The sequence below is a fragment of the Sphaerodactylus townsendi genome, linkage group LG02, assembly GCF_021028975.2.
Source record: "Sphaerodactylus townsendi isolate TG3544 linkage group LG02, MPM_Stown_v2.3, whole genome shotgun sequence".
Lineage (NCBI taxonomy): Eukaryota > Metazoa > Chordata > Lepidosauria > Squamata > Sphaerodactylidae > Sphaerodactylus > Sphaerodactylus townsendi.
In genome coordinates this window covers 118,147,451-118,163,294 of record NC_059426.1, presented here as the reverse complement: position 1 = coordinate 118,163,294, position 15,844 = coordinate 118,147,451, and the positions used below count along the sequence as shown (strand labels likewise).

General features: G+C 41.4%; 1 protein-coding gene across 12 annotated transcripts in view; it reads right to left on the bottom strand.

The window, feature by feature from the left end:
- Positions 1–15,844, bottom strand: part of GPHN (gephyrin) — a 403,230-nt gene that overhangs the window by 33,725 nt on the left and 353,661 nt on the right. For 8 of the 12 annotated variants that reach the window (XM_048483966.1, XM_048483970.1, XM_048483968.1 and 5 more), the window contains 4 exons: positions 12,999–13,142; positions 4,974–5,032; positions 4,663–4,816; positions 2,552–2,673 (listed from right to left, as the gene is read on the bottom strand). In XM_048483966.1, the coding sequence (XP_048339923.1) occupies positions 2,552–2,673; positions 4,663–4,816; positions 4,974–5,032; positions 12,999–13,142 (479 nt within the window). The remainder of the gene's footprint in view (positions 1–2,551; positions 2,674–4,662; positions 4,817–4,973; positions 5,033–12,998; positions 13,143–15,844) is intronic. The other 4 variants (XM_048483967.1, XM_048483971.1, XM_048483969.1 and 1 more) reach the window with 1 other exon arrangement.

The window sequence follows — 15,844 nt, the reverse complement described above, 5'->3', positions numbered from 1 at the left end:
TTTCCTCATGATTAGAGATGTCCTCCTCCTGAGCAGCTCACAGGTTGGCCTGAACCTGGGGCGTTTTGGAGGAAATGCTATCCTGAACAGTCACCATTTTTGAGCTCTGCTGCCTTTTCCCCCTGGGCAAGATGGCACGACTGACTGAGGGCTTGCAAAAGCAAAGGCTGAGGGCTCACGAAAGCAAAGGCATAAGGCACACCCATGGGGTGTGCCTGATGCATCTAGAAGTGGTCAGAGCCAGTGGAGGTAGTGGCACCTCAAATACCTCTCCCTCAGAAGAGAGCAGGAAGTCCAGAGAGTCCTAACTGAAAAGCATGCAAGTCCTTCTAGACCTGGAGATGGAACCATGACCGGTGTTGAGGCAAAGAAGCAGCCCTACACTGTAGGAATGGAAAAGACTGGTATCAGAAGAAACAGTACTTCATCTTCTTTTTTTGTTTTGCTATACAGAGGTTCTCACATCACTGTTGGTACCAAAGAACTCCTTGGATTGTGCATGCCAGTCAGTTCCAAAGCTGCTGGGAGGGCACTGACACCAATGATGGCATTTGGGTCCATTTTCCAAGGGACAGAATGCACCCTTCAGGATGCTGAACCACTAGCACCTCTTCTCAAAGGGAAGCCTTTAGTTGAGAAGCTCTATCATGTCTGGCCTTGGGTATAAACCATCTGCATATGTCTCAGGTTGAAGTGAGCTTCCACCAGACAAAATAAGAATAAGAAGATTGCCAGTCTGGGCCATATTTTGCTGCAGTCTTCAATAAAGCCATTTCTTCAGTAAGACTGAGAAAAAGTTGAGAAAAAATTCATGAAGAACAATACTTGGATCGCACTTCTCTTCATGGTGGCGAAGAGGAGACTGAGCAAGGAGTACCTTTGCTGCCCCATCACGTGGTTTGGGCAGGAAACACTGACTCTGAAAGGTAGAGGAAGTGGCTCCAGTAGCTTGGAAAACTCCATATCCTTGCCACTCTCCTCTCCATGGCTGGCCTGTGCATGCACAGTACCCTGTGGGACTGTACAAAGACCACAAAGTTGAAGGGATATTTTAAAACTTCATTTTGCATCAACCACAGCTCTTGGACACTTTTCAGAGATAGCCCTTGAAAAGTACATTGCAGTAATCTAACATAAATTTTAAAAAAGTAAATAAATAATCTGGACTTTGGAGAGTATACATGCTTTTTTGCAGCAAGATTCACTGTATCTTAGTACTGGAAATCTAATGTGGTATAGTGATTAAGGTGACAGACCTTAGTCTGTCACATCTGGGAAACTCATGTTTGAATCCCCACTTCTATAGAAACTTGCTGGGTGACCGTGAACTAGGCACAAATTCTCAGTCTTAACCCTAGCAAGTATTTCAATGGGAGACCTCCAAGGAATACCGGATGTGTGACGCAGAGGCAGGCAATGGCAAACCACCTCTGAATGTTTCTTGCTTTGAAACCCTATAGGATTGCCATAAGCCAGATGTGATTTGATGCAAAAAAAATGGGTGTGGAATATAGCTTTACTGGAAAAATTAACCCATCAAAGTAGATTAGCAAAAGATCAGGTTAATATATATGCTTTTCATATTGTCTTGAATCCATTTACATCTTTTGCCAGCCTACACTCAACACTTTTCATCCTCCATCTAGTACTAGGGTCTTATGGAAAGATGCTGTTTGCCAAGGAATGCTTATCATAACATTTAAATGAAGCGCCATTGGTTCCTGTGCCTACTGTATTCATCAAGGGAAACATCACAGGGAGATACTATTGCCACTAATTTGCCTTGTCTGTAGAGTTCGTAAACTAAACAACCCAGAGGCAGCAGTTTCACTTGTACATGTTTATTCCACTCAAAAAACAGCCTCTCTCCCTGATTATATTAGTATAAAACCTTTCAAGCATCCAAGAATGATACTGTGAAATTCTGTAAGGTTGCTGACAAATGAACCCAGGAAAGACTGAAATAATAATGATCAGCAAACCCTGCAGTTAGAGATGATGAGATATTCCTCCTCCACTGACAGTCAGCCTACTGATTCACTCACGCATATGGATTTGTTGCCTTGCCTAGATGCCAATTCAGCAATGATGGACAGGAGTATAACCTGCATCTGGTTACACGGCAATTGACTTTCTCCCACAGATTCAGATGTAATGGGTTGAATCTAGCAGAGGATGGATCAAGGGGATTTTTGCTAGTTCCCTCTGCCCTCATGAGATTCCTCAGGGTGAGGTGTCCCAAGGGCTTCAGAAGCACCATTTTTTTGATGGGGGGAGGTAGGGAAGTTGCATTCTGTGGAAATCCATTCTGTCTGCAGAAATTTCTGGTGGATACAAGCTATTTGAGAAAATTTATTGTGAGAAGAACTTCTGGGTGTAAAAGGCTGAAGCTGCGAGATAATGAACTGACTGGTCAAATAGGGAATATTTTTCTGTGTCTTCCAAATATAGGCAATAATCTTTTGCACAAATGTGACAAATGATGTCAGATAAATAAAAATGTTAACCTTTCAGCAAGCAAATCAAAAAGTTATGAAGGTGTAGTACATACTTATCTCCCACAATTCCAAGGTTGATTGTTGGGTACCCATGCTCTTGAATTGTTGCTAGAAGGGTTGAGCGATTACTGTCTCTAATCTTTCCTGGTAACAAATCATCTTCAGGATTCAGTAGCTATACATACAACCATAAAATAAAATGTTTGAATAGGAAACCACAGCTAATCAAACATAAAAGCATCTATTTTGTTCATGTTTAAATTTAAGCTGAATTTAGGAAACAAAATGCTAGTCACTTCAATTTTTAAAAGGCCATTTAATCAGGATGAAAGTTTCATTAATTAGAATGATTTATTTGTTATACTAACTATACTAGAAAGTAGCTTCTGTGAAACACCGTAACTATTTAGGAAAACATGGAATTAACAGTGCAATCTTATGCACAGTTGTCCTAGTCTAAACTTACTGAAATAAATGGGCTTAGGTTAGAACAACTCTGCCTAGGATTGCAGTGTTAATATTTTGGATCATGATTATTATTTCTGCTATTTCATTCCATAGTAATTGTTAAAACTCTTTGAGATCATATACTTGACTATAACATCTATGTGTGATTGTAATCCCTAAGAGAAGGTTTGCTGCTTATTGGTGACAGACCATAACTTCTCTTTCTTGGAGATTTATAAAAACCCAGGCTACAATACTTTTCCAGGAACTAAAACAAGGCCCTATGGTTTGGTGACTTTTCAATAAATTGAAAAATAATGAGTTGGTATTTTCTTAAAACCAAGGCCCCTTCCGCACACGCAAAATAATGCGTTTTCAAACCACTTTCACAACTGTTTGCAAGTGGATTTTGCCATTCCGCACAGCTTCAAAGAGCACTGAAAGCAGTTTGAAAGTGCATTATTCTGCATGTGCGGAATGAGCCCAAGAGACTGCTGCTATCTAATGAAAAGTAAGGGGGAATATAGAGAGGGATGAAATCTGAACATTTGTTTAACAAACATTTTTGTCAGTGACACAAACACTGTACTGCAGTTTTCCTGAAAAAGACAAAGGACAGCAAGGTGCAAGGTTGAGAGTTTATTTAACTTGTCTAGAATCCTACATGTTTTGCATCTTCTTTCATCAAGGGTTCTCCACAAAAATTTCTTAGCTCCCACCTAGAACAGTAGATTTCTTTAACCATAAATGTCTCATCCTTTCTTGTTGCCCCACATGTTCTCTTTCACAATCCAAGCAACAACCAATCATTATTTTTGTACATTTTCATCTTTGAACCTATAGACATAGCAAATTGGGTGTTTCTGTTTTTAAAAATCCAAATCTCTACACAGTGAACTTTATCTCGTCCTAGTCAACATCAGTTTCCCAGTCACTGATCCATGTAGCCATGGGTTACAATTTAAACAACTACAAAACAATAGAGGCACTTTCAGAACCAGTCCTTGGTTGAAAAATTAGAAATGTAAGAATTGCAGCATGCAACAAACAAATTATATTTTGTTTAGATAGCACAGCAAAACACTATTGTGAACTTGTGTGGTACAAAATCCTCTTTAAGACTGTCCTTTTGTATAGTGAAAACTAAAAAAAGGAAAAAGTAACCCTTTTCAGTATATGAGTAATTTGGAAGAGATCTCTTTTTATTTTTTGTTCTATTTTGCAGCACCCAGGTTTGATTTCTTCAGAATCGTGAGGTTACATTTATATGCACTTATGAAACAACAAAAAATCCCCCAGTGTTCATGGTCTATGTAAACAACAGGAGAAAAATTAAGAACCAAAAGTGTGCACCCCTCTGGGCTGCTCACTTTCCCCCCCATAAATGTTCAATCAGAGAAGCAATCCAACAAGAGAGACCAAAATCTGATTACTCTTATAAAATAGCTTCATTTTTAAAGTGTCAGTAATACTGGAAACAGTCCATATAAAGCAATAACAGTAGTCAAACTAGAACCTGTTCAGGTCATGGCTGGAAAGCATAAGGAGCAACAACCCTGCTATAACTAAATGAGACTTCCTAGTCAGGGCCTAGATGGAAGAATGTACACTGCGTTTAGTTCCTCAAAAAAGAGGACGGATATGAATGTGATAAAGAAATAAGTACTGCCATGCTTGTAGAAGACTTGTAAAAGTTTGGTTAGCAATATTTTATTACCTCATTCCCCGTGGACATGACTGCAACCACTGGAAATTTATTAACTTCAACTTCTGTTACCCCAACAGTCGCTAGGAGACCTATTTCTGAGGGACCCATGTGTGTTCCCTTGGCCAACACACATTCACCTCTTTTAATGTCATGTCCTATAGGTCTGAAAATGCACACAAAATGGAATATAATTGAAATGTATTCAAGTTAATAGACCAGTTTCTAACAAGTAACAAGATGAGATTTCAAAACCTATTCACACCAAACCACATTCAATGGACTTATCTGTATTTTCAAAACCAATATGCAAGTTCACTGACCTGATATCTTGGCCGGGTCGAGCCTGCACCAGAATACGCACCTCGAGTTCTTCAGTGCCCTGTATTTAAAGAAACAACAAACATAACTTCTTAACTATTAACATAGCTAATTTTTATTGGTCTGTTAGATGCACCCTCTACCCTCAAGTGCCCTGACATTTTCCCTTCCTAAACTGTAACAGCCTGTCACTTCAGGCACTGAGCAGCCCTTTCTGAATGGCTATTTCTTAAAATGTAGCGTGTGAGCAATTTTAATTGAAAATCTAATTGTTTCCCCACCTTTAAACCAAAAATAAATATACAATAGAGTAGGTTTCTTAAACTCAGATTCCAAGGCACCACCCAGAAAGCAGAAGTGTCATTCTCTTTTCACACACTTTTCCATGTCAGAATATAAAACATGCACCAGAGGCTTTTTTAACAGATTAAAAGATGAACTAGAATGATTTATTTTAAAAATAATAATAAAGAGTTTGGAAAAGTAACCAATATTTTAGTAACAGTTAGGATATGGAAATGCTTTTAAAACTTTCTTGATACTAGTTCTACCAAAGGTATAGTTATTTTAAACGGACAAAGATTTAATGCTCTTTAAACATTTTTACATGATCAGTCAATTGAAGACAACTCCTTACTCCTGACAGAATGTGCTGAATGCATGAATTCTAGCTGAACAGTTACAACATTATTTTCTCTCAGCACAAGAATTTTCAGGCACAATAGGCACACAGCTCAGTTGTTTCCTTACAGCATCAGATAAGACTATGCATCAGTTGAGCTATTGTTCTTTGAATCTGCAAAGTAATGACGTGACAAAATGAGAAAAGTCCAAGCTTAATTTGCAGAATAACTCCCCCCCCCCCATCCCCTATTTCCCTGTTCCCCTGTCCCATGAAGCTGCATGTTTTGGACTTAACCTGTCTTGTTCATAAAAAGAGTGATGTCACAATGATGTCACAATTTTAAGAATAATTTTATTGATTATATAACTACAACAAAACTAATAGGAACAATTACACAATAGTGATCTAGTCACTCTATACTAGAAAGATAACATAGGTGGAAAAACTACAAATAACTATTTGGACTTCCCACCCATCACCCGTGGTTGAAGTTATCTGTAATATTAAAAACTTTTCCTTGATATCAAAACCAGAAAGCTTTAAGATCTTAGTACTTTAAACCAAATTCCATATCTAAAAAATAGCTAAATAAATGCAGATATAACTACATTATAACTTTATCTCCCTAGCATATATCAAAAATTGAAGACATATATGAAAATTCTCTATTCCTCCTTAAATATCGCTCCCACAAATTTATATAATTAAAACTGACATCTAAGGTTTCTCAATTAACATTCATATCTAACATTTTAATCTGTTTTATCAGCTTTCATCAAATATTTTAATAATTCAACAGCTAGATATTTTTAAGTAAAATCCTTATTTTTCTTGAAAAATCCTTGCTGTAGAGGTGATTCTTTGTTGATGTCCTTTGTAAGTAAAAAGAAGGCCCTCCCATTTAGGCCAAGTAAATCTTATCTGTTTCCTCCTTACAGCATCAGCTAAAAAACCATAGTCTTTTCTCTTTTGTAACACTCTCAAGGGTATTTCCTTCATCACATTGACATCTTTCTCCTTCATCTTGAGTAATGATTTCTGATGATTTGATCAACAGTTTCTTTTGCAAAGAAGATGACAATATCTCTGCAACCCCCCTGAGATTTTGGATTTTTTTTAGTTAACACTGTAGACTTTTCCAATTTTTGCAGTCATCTCTTCTTTTTCTATCTTAAAAAACTGGCCAGTGCTAAAGCAATTTTCTTTTCAAGGTTTTCGTTTGAAGAATCCTGTTCTTCTGGTATCCATCTCAGCCTTATGGACTTCTCTGGTCTGATATTTGAGTCGAAGTATGGCCTGATCCTGAGCTTTATGTTCCAGTTGTACAGAGTTAGTGCTTTTTTCAAATCTTTAACCTCCTCTGTTATTTTTAAGTCTTCTTCTAGCTGTACATTTTTTTAAAAAAACAGCTGTAATTTCTTTAAACTCCTTCAAAAGTTCAGCCATTGGTGCTAGCATATTTCCCAATTCTTTGCTTGGAATATTTCCAATACTGCTTTTTAGAGAGTCTGTTTCAGTCTGCAGAATCTGTATATTAGAAGACATAGCTTTCACGTTTCCAGATAGCTCCATTATCTCCAAAGAAGCTGAGCCTTTTCTGGTTGAGGTCACTGCATCTCTAATGTTTCTAATGGCCACTATGAGGCAACAATCACCCACAATCAGTAGTACACTAATTCTGGAACCACTCTTGCCTCCCTCTCTTTTGGAATGACACTTTCAAATTAGCATTTCTTTTCCGGTCTTACTCTGGCTTGAGAAACTGTCAGATCAGTTTTATTATGTGGCCGCAGAGCAGAACTCACTCTCCAATGGCTTCAATTCAAAGAATCTCCCTAAGGCCCATTCTGAATGGGCTGAAGAAGCAGCTGCATACTGGCATATTTTATGCCAGTGGAGCCTTGGGACCACTTGAATGGTCCCATGTGGGCGGCCTCAAAGCCGCTGCAGCCCACAGAGGCACCTCCTGCCTCTTTTTTGGCTTCCCAACTTACCTTCTGTCCTGCAGAGTTCCACAGAGAAGGAGAGGCATGAGCATGCTGCTCTCCAACCCCCGGCTGTCAAAGTACAGCAGGGGCATGTCCCCTCGTTCCTGTGGAGCTCCACAGGGACAGAAGGTAAGTGAGGGAAAATCTGGAGGCGCCTAAAAATGGGCCTACACCCTAGTGCTGTTTGCATGGCGTTGGCTGGGAAACGCTCATTGAGCGAGTTTTAAAACAGTATTTCCCCACTGGTTGTGGGGGAAAAGAATGGCGCCACCTCGCTTCAGAGGCACAGCCGTATGAACAGTGCCCCAGGGGCGGTGTTTTTACCATCCTGGGGCGCTGTTGGTCCATGCAGAATGGGCCTTAGATTAGTGTCTTTTACATTTGTTTATTTTTTAAACCTCTCAAGTTCTGCCCATCTTCCATAACTGTTAGTGAGTTGTTCTAATTCTTTCTGGGATTATCCACAACAGGTTTTAGGCATCTCTATTAATTATCTTTTTTCTTCCATCAATGAGAAGTACATATGGTTTGCAGTTCTCCCAAAAGAAGGGGGTAGGTGGCTCCAGCTGGGAATGTTGGCAAAGCCATGAGCTCCGACTTCTCCACCCCTGCTGATCTCTGTGGTTTGAGTTTTTGTGTGATCTCAGTCAGGGGAGATTGTCTCAGGAGCATTCATGGCTTTCTCCTACTCTCTCCTTACTCTGGAGAGGCTCTCTTTAGAACTGCAAGCTGGAACTTCGGATCTCAGACCAAGTCTGAGATCTACCACCCTACACCAGTGTTCAAACCAAAAGCTTTTGGTTGTTGTCACAATTGACATAAAGTTGGTAGGCATATGTATCTCTATAAAACCTTTGAATTTTGATTATATAATCGCTTCTGCACCTTTTGCAAAGTCTATTTCAGCTGCAGTTAAATTGGATTTTATGTGCATTTGCCAGAGTCCAAAGTGTCTGGACTCTCAAACTGAGAGAACCATCTCAAAAAACAAGTAAGTTCATAAACAGGCAGTATGAACAAAGAATTGTTGTTTATTTGCTTTAACACTATTTCCAATTTAAGCTCAGTTCTTCAGGCATCAACCGCAGGTTACAAAAAACTGTTTTTCACATAGGGCTTTCCAGATTTGTTAATTTCTTACAATATATACTTAATATTCAGGTTTTCTACACTGTCTACGATGTTGTTCTTAGAACTCCTTCCTTGTTGTATTTGGTGAAAGCTTTCTGTTTACCCTTAGGTAAAACTAACAGCAGTAATTCCACTCACTGACTAAGGAATATTTTTATCTAGAGCTGTCCCTTCACACACTGATAAAATAATAGGAATTTCTCTTCTGCTCCCTCTCAGAATAATTTCTCTGCCACTCTGTAGATATTATTGAAATTAAAACCTGCTAGTTCATTTCCTTCAGTACATCTTCACAGAACCTATGAAAAATCTGGTTTGTTTACAATGTTAGACTGCTAGGTGGGGCAGTTAAAACAGACAATCATCGCCTGAGTAAAATTTCCCTTACAGAGATATGCTTTAACCCAGCCAACAGAGCAGTTCACTTTACATCTATTTCTGAAGCTCTCTCTGTCACCAACTCTCAGGCCATTTCCTCAAGGGCCAAAAAAGTTGTTTAAGGGACAATAAAAACAGTGTTATAGGCGGGGAGTTCGCACGGCCATCGCTGCAGAAATGACGCTGCAGCAATGCAACAACGCTCCATTGGGCCCACAATGGTTTATTCAAAAATCATGAGCATGTATTTTCAACAACAGCGCTCTGCAGTCAGCGTTGTGCAAAGCATCCGTCAGGAATCAGTGCCGCAGAGCCCACCCCCCACAATGGCAGCCCACACTGGCCAATCCTAGTGCTGAACACCCGTGTCATCTACTCGGGGAAAAAAAGAATGCAATTTGCAAAGCACAGCAGTGCGAAGCACCGGGTTTCAGCCAATGAGCTACTGGTCTATGGAGCGCTCACCCATGCGAACGCTCCGTTGTTGCAGCGTTGCCAATGACACCAATGGCACAACACTGTAATTGGCTGTGTAGAAACGGCCTCAGTCACCAACTGATTTTCAGCACTATAGTGCAATCCAGAACAGAGTACCTTTGTTCTGGATTGTACTTTAACTTTCTGTTTCAGGAGCCTTTGCTCCAGTTGTTACTCAGCAAAGTCCTGGAATCTGGCACATGTCCCACCCCAAAAATTTGTTGTGCAGGGTGAGGTTGAGTCAAGCCTCAGCATAGAAATGAGATTAGCAATGCATATAAACACACATAAATATTACTTCAGTATAGCAGACACTTATATAATAACATACTCTTAACAACATACAACTTACATCATTACATATACACAATTAGAAAACATTTTATTGTAAACCTTAAACTATATACCTTATACTATACCATTTGTTCCTTCAGATGTCCTTTAGATGTTTCTTGACAAAGCATCTGAAATTATATTGTCTTTATCTTTGATATGTAGGATATTAAAATTATAATCCTGTAATTGTTAACTTCACCTTATTAACTGACTGTTGGTACTTTTTTTCTGGGTTAACCACCTTAAAGAATTTCCTTCCCCAAAGGTCACGTTTCAGTTTTCCAACAGCCCATACAATGGTTAAACACTCACACTCTATAACAGAAAGATGTTGCTTCTATGTTTCAATTTTGTGGAAGGCCAAATTTGTTTAACCTTTAAATGTTGAAAAGATAACTCTGACTTTCACAGATTTGGTGAAAGGAGACTAGTCTATCATGCAGGAGAAAAGTTAACTTGTTTTCCATTATGCGACATCTGCATTTGCTTAAAAAAATACATTTTAGTAAAGACGATTAATAGTCCAATCCAGGGTGGGGGAGTGGGGGAGTTAATTGCCACTGGAAGATGGTGTGGGACTACACCAACAGATTTGCCTTCCCTGGGGCAGTTATCTTGGCAGAGGGGCAAATCTGAAGGTGGGCAACTGCTGTGGCCCACCGAGATGCTCGGACTCAGTATCCCTCACCACTGCCAGCCCTGCTGGCATAGAGGGGGCGTTCAGGAGGCATGGCCAGGGGTGAAGCCAACCTTAGTTGTCTTCCAGCCCAGCTTTTCTACGGGATATCCAACAGCCTGGGGCTTGGATCTATGCCACCCTTTGGGGAGGCATATGTTCACTGAGCCCAAATGGAGGGCTTTTCGGCAATGGGGAGTGGTTTTTTGGCTTTTGCCTTCCCCCACTGCTAAAAAGCCCTCTCAAGGTGGCAGGATGGTGCCGTAGTGGTGTCATCCCTGGCTTCCCCAGGGCTCTAGATTGGGCTTATAATGACAACTATAACTTACTAGCGGGCCCGACCACGCGTTGCTGTGGCAATTATCCTTCTCATCATAGTCCGCAACCCACACAGATGTCCATGCAGGTCCAATGATCTGCAGCATAGCCTTTTGAGGTGGTCAAATGGAATCCCTCTTTCCCTTTTCAATTCACATTGTTACATGGTGGTGTCTTGTTTTTTTAGTATAAGGTAATACTTTCCATTCCACAACGGAACTGTCCAGAGTGCAAATCCCGCTGTCCATGAGGCTGGTTGACACGCACAGTCCTGGCTTGGGTAAGGCAGAACTGGGGCAAGGAGGCTATCCCAGTCAGGCAGCAGAGGCAGGGTGGTGAGGCGCTCAGATCGAGGCCAGCTCCCTGGGTTCTTAAAAAGCCATGTGCAAAAGAAGCGGAGCCAGTAGTATTGGTTCACCCCCACCCTGCGGATTTTCTTAGAAGAAAAAGGCAAACTCCAGCTCGCTTTTAGTAAAAGAGAGCTGTGGAGAATATGGATGTGAGGGAGGGTAGAGTGAGGTGTGTGAGGATGAGCAGGATGTGCATGAGAGTATGTGTGTTGTGTGGTAGCAGTGGGTGAGGCACAGAGAGTGAAAGTTACCTGCGTGTGAGGGGGGAGAACCCCACCTGATGTCTCACATGGCAAGGTGTGTATGTGTTTCACTTTTACTCATAATATCTAACAGTATTACCTATTTACTGTTTTTAATGCTCATCTCTGGTCATCTGCGTGAACATTCTAAGGGTATACCAACCCCTCAGGCCACAGACATGCTGCAAGAACATTCTAAGGGTGACAGTTAAACATAGCTTCATGGCCTGGTGCACCAGGAAAAAGACGTTTTACCTGGCTCAGGTATGGACTTTCGGCGATTTGAAGGTCCGATTACCTGCCTGGACCAGGGAGGGACATCATGTGAAAATTTGGGGGCGATCCGTCTAGCCGTTTCGGCATTAGGGCATCAGTAACAAAAACAGTGTTAGCTTTTTATATATAGAGACAACTGCCTGTGACCTAGCTCAGTGATCATAATAAGTAATAATGGAGAATGCATGTAAGTGTATGTGTGTCTTTTTCCACCAGTCATGTTACATAGCTGTTAACTGATTTTAAATTGTAAACTGATTTATTAACCAATAAACTGATTTATTAACCAACTTTCTCAGAAAAGGTGTTTTTAGAAGGTCCTGAAGGTCTCAGAAAAGGTGTTTTTAGAAGGTCCTGAAGGAAACAATTTCTCTTAAGCTAAATCTTTATTTAGTTTAAATATCATCAATAGCTCCCTTGAGCAAGGAGTTTTTCCGGGTGGGTTGAAGGAGGCAGTGGTCCGCCCACTTTTAAAAAGACCATCGTTAGATCCTGGAGATCTGGCCAATTACCGCCCCGTTTCGAATCTTTCGTTTCTGGGGAAGGTAATTGAGAGAGTGGTGTTGGAGCAGCTTCAGGGCTTCCTGGAGGATACATCGGCCTTCGATCCCTTCCAGTCCGGCTTCCGTGCTGGGCATGGGACAGAGACTGTTCTTGTCACCGTCACAGATACGCTCCGTATGCAACTTGACCGAGGAGGATCGGCGCTGCTGGTGTTAGATCTTACCGCAGCGTTTGATGTGGTCAACCACGACCTTCTGACCCACCGCCTGGCCGCTTCTGGAGTGCGGGGCACTGTCCTTCAGTGGATTGCCTCGTTTCTCCGGGACCGGAGAATTATTATTATTATTATTATTATTATTATTATTATTATTATTATTATTATTATTATTATTATTATTATTTAGCACTGTGGAATTCAGGATAAGTGTAAGAAAGTTGCAGTATTTAAAATTATACAACTCCAGCTCTCTCCTAAAAGCCTCAAATCTCTTTCCAATTATTCTCCACTGCTGGCACTGATCCCTATTATTCCTCCCCTCAACCCGATGTAAAACAAAATAAATTATACCAATTCAATGTAGGTGACAGAAAATGTAATAAGTGCACAGTGCTCTGTGTTTCAAATATGTATTTCTGGAGTATATACAACCATACAGCTGGGACTGTAGATTGCAGAACAACTCCTTACAGAGAGGCTACCAGACATCATTTTTTATTATCACTCACATCATCTGATTCCCTGATGAGTTCTGTATCTTCCACTTGTACCACAGCGTCAGCACCACAGGGTATTGGAGCACCAGTTGTAACTCGCATTACCTGACCAGGCATCACAGTCTGAGTCGGCTGAAAAATATCACTCAATATCAACTGATTTTTAAAAAGAAAGAGGAAATCAGAGAGCCTCATAACATTACAGAAATATCTAGCAATACTAAAAATATCTTTTGAAATACAGAAACATAATTTCTTAACACATTGCTATCAGCATTTGTCAAATACTATACAAAGCATACTCTATCAGTGATTGGATAGTAAGAGAACACTTGTTCACCCACACTATGACGAGAGCTGTCCCATAGGTACATAAAAGCATATATCATACAAAGTCATTTAATTAAATCAGCTATGGTTAGTATGGGTGTCTAAACGTGGACTACTCTACCAACCGCAGGCCAGGATGTGAACTCATGATTTCTCAGTAGTTTTTTAATCACAATTAGTCTTAACTATAATTTTGAATTCTGACTTGTTCCACTGCTGTATTTGGTACAATGCAGGCCAGGCAGGATACTTGGCTGATTATTTACAAGTGAGGAGGTGAGGGTTTGAATGAAAGCTACAACCCAGCATTTATTAAGATATGATTTTAATGATCATTCGTTAACTGAATTCTAGTTTCATATGTGAACCACAGTTAAAATAAACAATGGTTCTGAATCATGTCTGAACCGAACCAATGTATATATACAGAATTTGTGAGTTCCCCTTTGTAGGCCACTCCTGCAAGATAGGCCATCCTGGTGATATAGGGACTCGGCTACCCTTCTGGAACAAACAATATGCAACTCTGGCTTCTGTTAATAAATACTTCTGTCAGGCAGTTAACAGCACTCCTGCAAACTTGAGCCTATGCACTGTACCAACCTCCTCCTCCTTTCCCTGCCTCCCTTTTATCCGTCTCAGGAGGTTCCCTTCCTCCAGGGAGCTCTCTGCTCCAGCCTGCTAGTGGTTGGAGAGCTATCTGTCAAGTCTTGCTGGCCTAGGACTGGCTCTTCAATTTTCCTGGCCCTCCTCCTTTATTGCAGCCTGGCTGGGATTGTGCTGGCCCTGTCCCACTCTCTAAGGCTGCTGAGGACTGCTGATTGCAGCTTGGCTAGAGCTACACTGTCTCCACCGTTTTCTCTGTAACTGATGAGGTTTGTTCTTATTGCTCAGGCCCTCCTGCCATTTCTCTACAGTTCCTCCCAGCTTCTAGCATCCTGGAGGTCCTTGCTCCTTTTGGTAAGTCCAAGGATGGGGCTGTTGGTTGTGGGGTGCTCCAGGGTCCCTAGGTGGACATTTGTGACAAGGAGGGGGGTGGAATAGGCTGCTGGGTGCTGGGAGGCAGCTCGGTCCCTGGACAGAATCTAATATGTTAAGTCCAATAAAATACATTATCTTTTAACACTGGAAAGGAGCACTGTACATTGTCAGGCACAAGAGCATTAGACTCTCCATGTGACTCTTCAACAGTTACATGCTATGTCCAATTTAGTGACTGTCCTACCATCATGTGTTAACCAATGTATGAATAAGACCTTACCAACATTCACACAAGTCAAGTGGTTATACAATAAAATGAACTCAGAGCAGACATGTCTAGCTCATTTGTTATGACTTGGTCAGGCTGGGCCTGGGGAGGAGAGGTTGACTGTCTCAGTTGGTGAGCCCCCGGCAGACTTGTGAGTCCAGATTAATACTGGGGGAAAGGCTGTGTCAGCTGGTGAGATATGGTGGAGGTAGTTGGCACTGGCAGGGTGGCTGTCGCAGCTGGTGAGCCCACACCAGTCTTGCCAGCCCAGATTGGCACTAGGGGAGGTGGTTGACCCTGGGGTATGTGTGTGTGTGTGGCTGCCTCAGCTGGTGAGCCAACAGCAGGCTTGCTATCCAGATCAGAATTGGTGGAAGGTTTGTCTCAGTTGGACTGGCAAGTCTCAGTTAGTGAGTGTGCAGTGAGTGAGCTTACCAGGGTGGAGTGGGTGCCTGGACTGACAGGTCCACAGCAGGGTAGAATGGCTGCCTGGCCTGGTGAGCCCTGGAGTGGGTTCGTCAGGCCAGACTGGGAGGGATTGGGGGAGATTCAGCCCCCAGGTGGAATGTTTGAAACTACGTCTTAGAGGATGTAAAGGATGTACCTGAGTCTGGCAGATCCCTGTTAGTAGGTGCACTATTCTCCCATAGGCCTCAGACTGAGAAGGCACCTCTTTCCTTACCCTGTTTCTTTCAACCTGAGGAGCAAAAGTGACAGTATCCTCCTCAGCCAGTTTCCCTCTGTCTTATGAAGGGCCTGTCCTGTTCTGGGCCTGTTCCGTTAGATAATCTACCATTCTGGAACTGACATGGAATCTGAGCAGTTTCCATGAGAAGCTCCTGTGACTCCTAGATGTGACTCATCTTGTTTCCTCACTTGTCACTCAAGACTGCCATCCAACTAATTGTCTGGCAGCAGGCTGTTAAAGGGTCAGTCCCAGTACGTCAGTGAAGCAGCAGTCTGCCTTGAAGGAATCACATGGGTTTCAGCTTTGGTGCATGGATTCTGTGGCTGGTTTCCTCAGGGGTCCCTGATAAAGGTTACAGTTAAATCCAAGTAATTAATGAGCAAGTACAGTACTTCTTGAATAATGGAAGAAGCAAATTTTCAGAAAAGAATATGTTATTTTCATGAAAAGCACTTCTGTTCCTTTCCTCTGATCAAAATTGGTTAGCCACTGAGACATCAATGCAAGATATTGTCTTAGACTTTGTATTTGTTGATCCGGTTGCATAAACTAGTTCAAGACTTTGTAACCATAGATGGCTTTTGCACATGC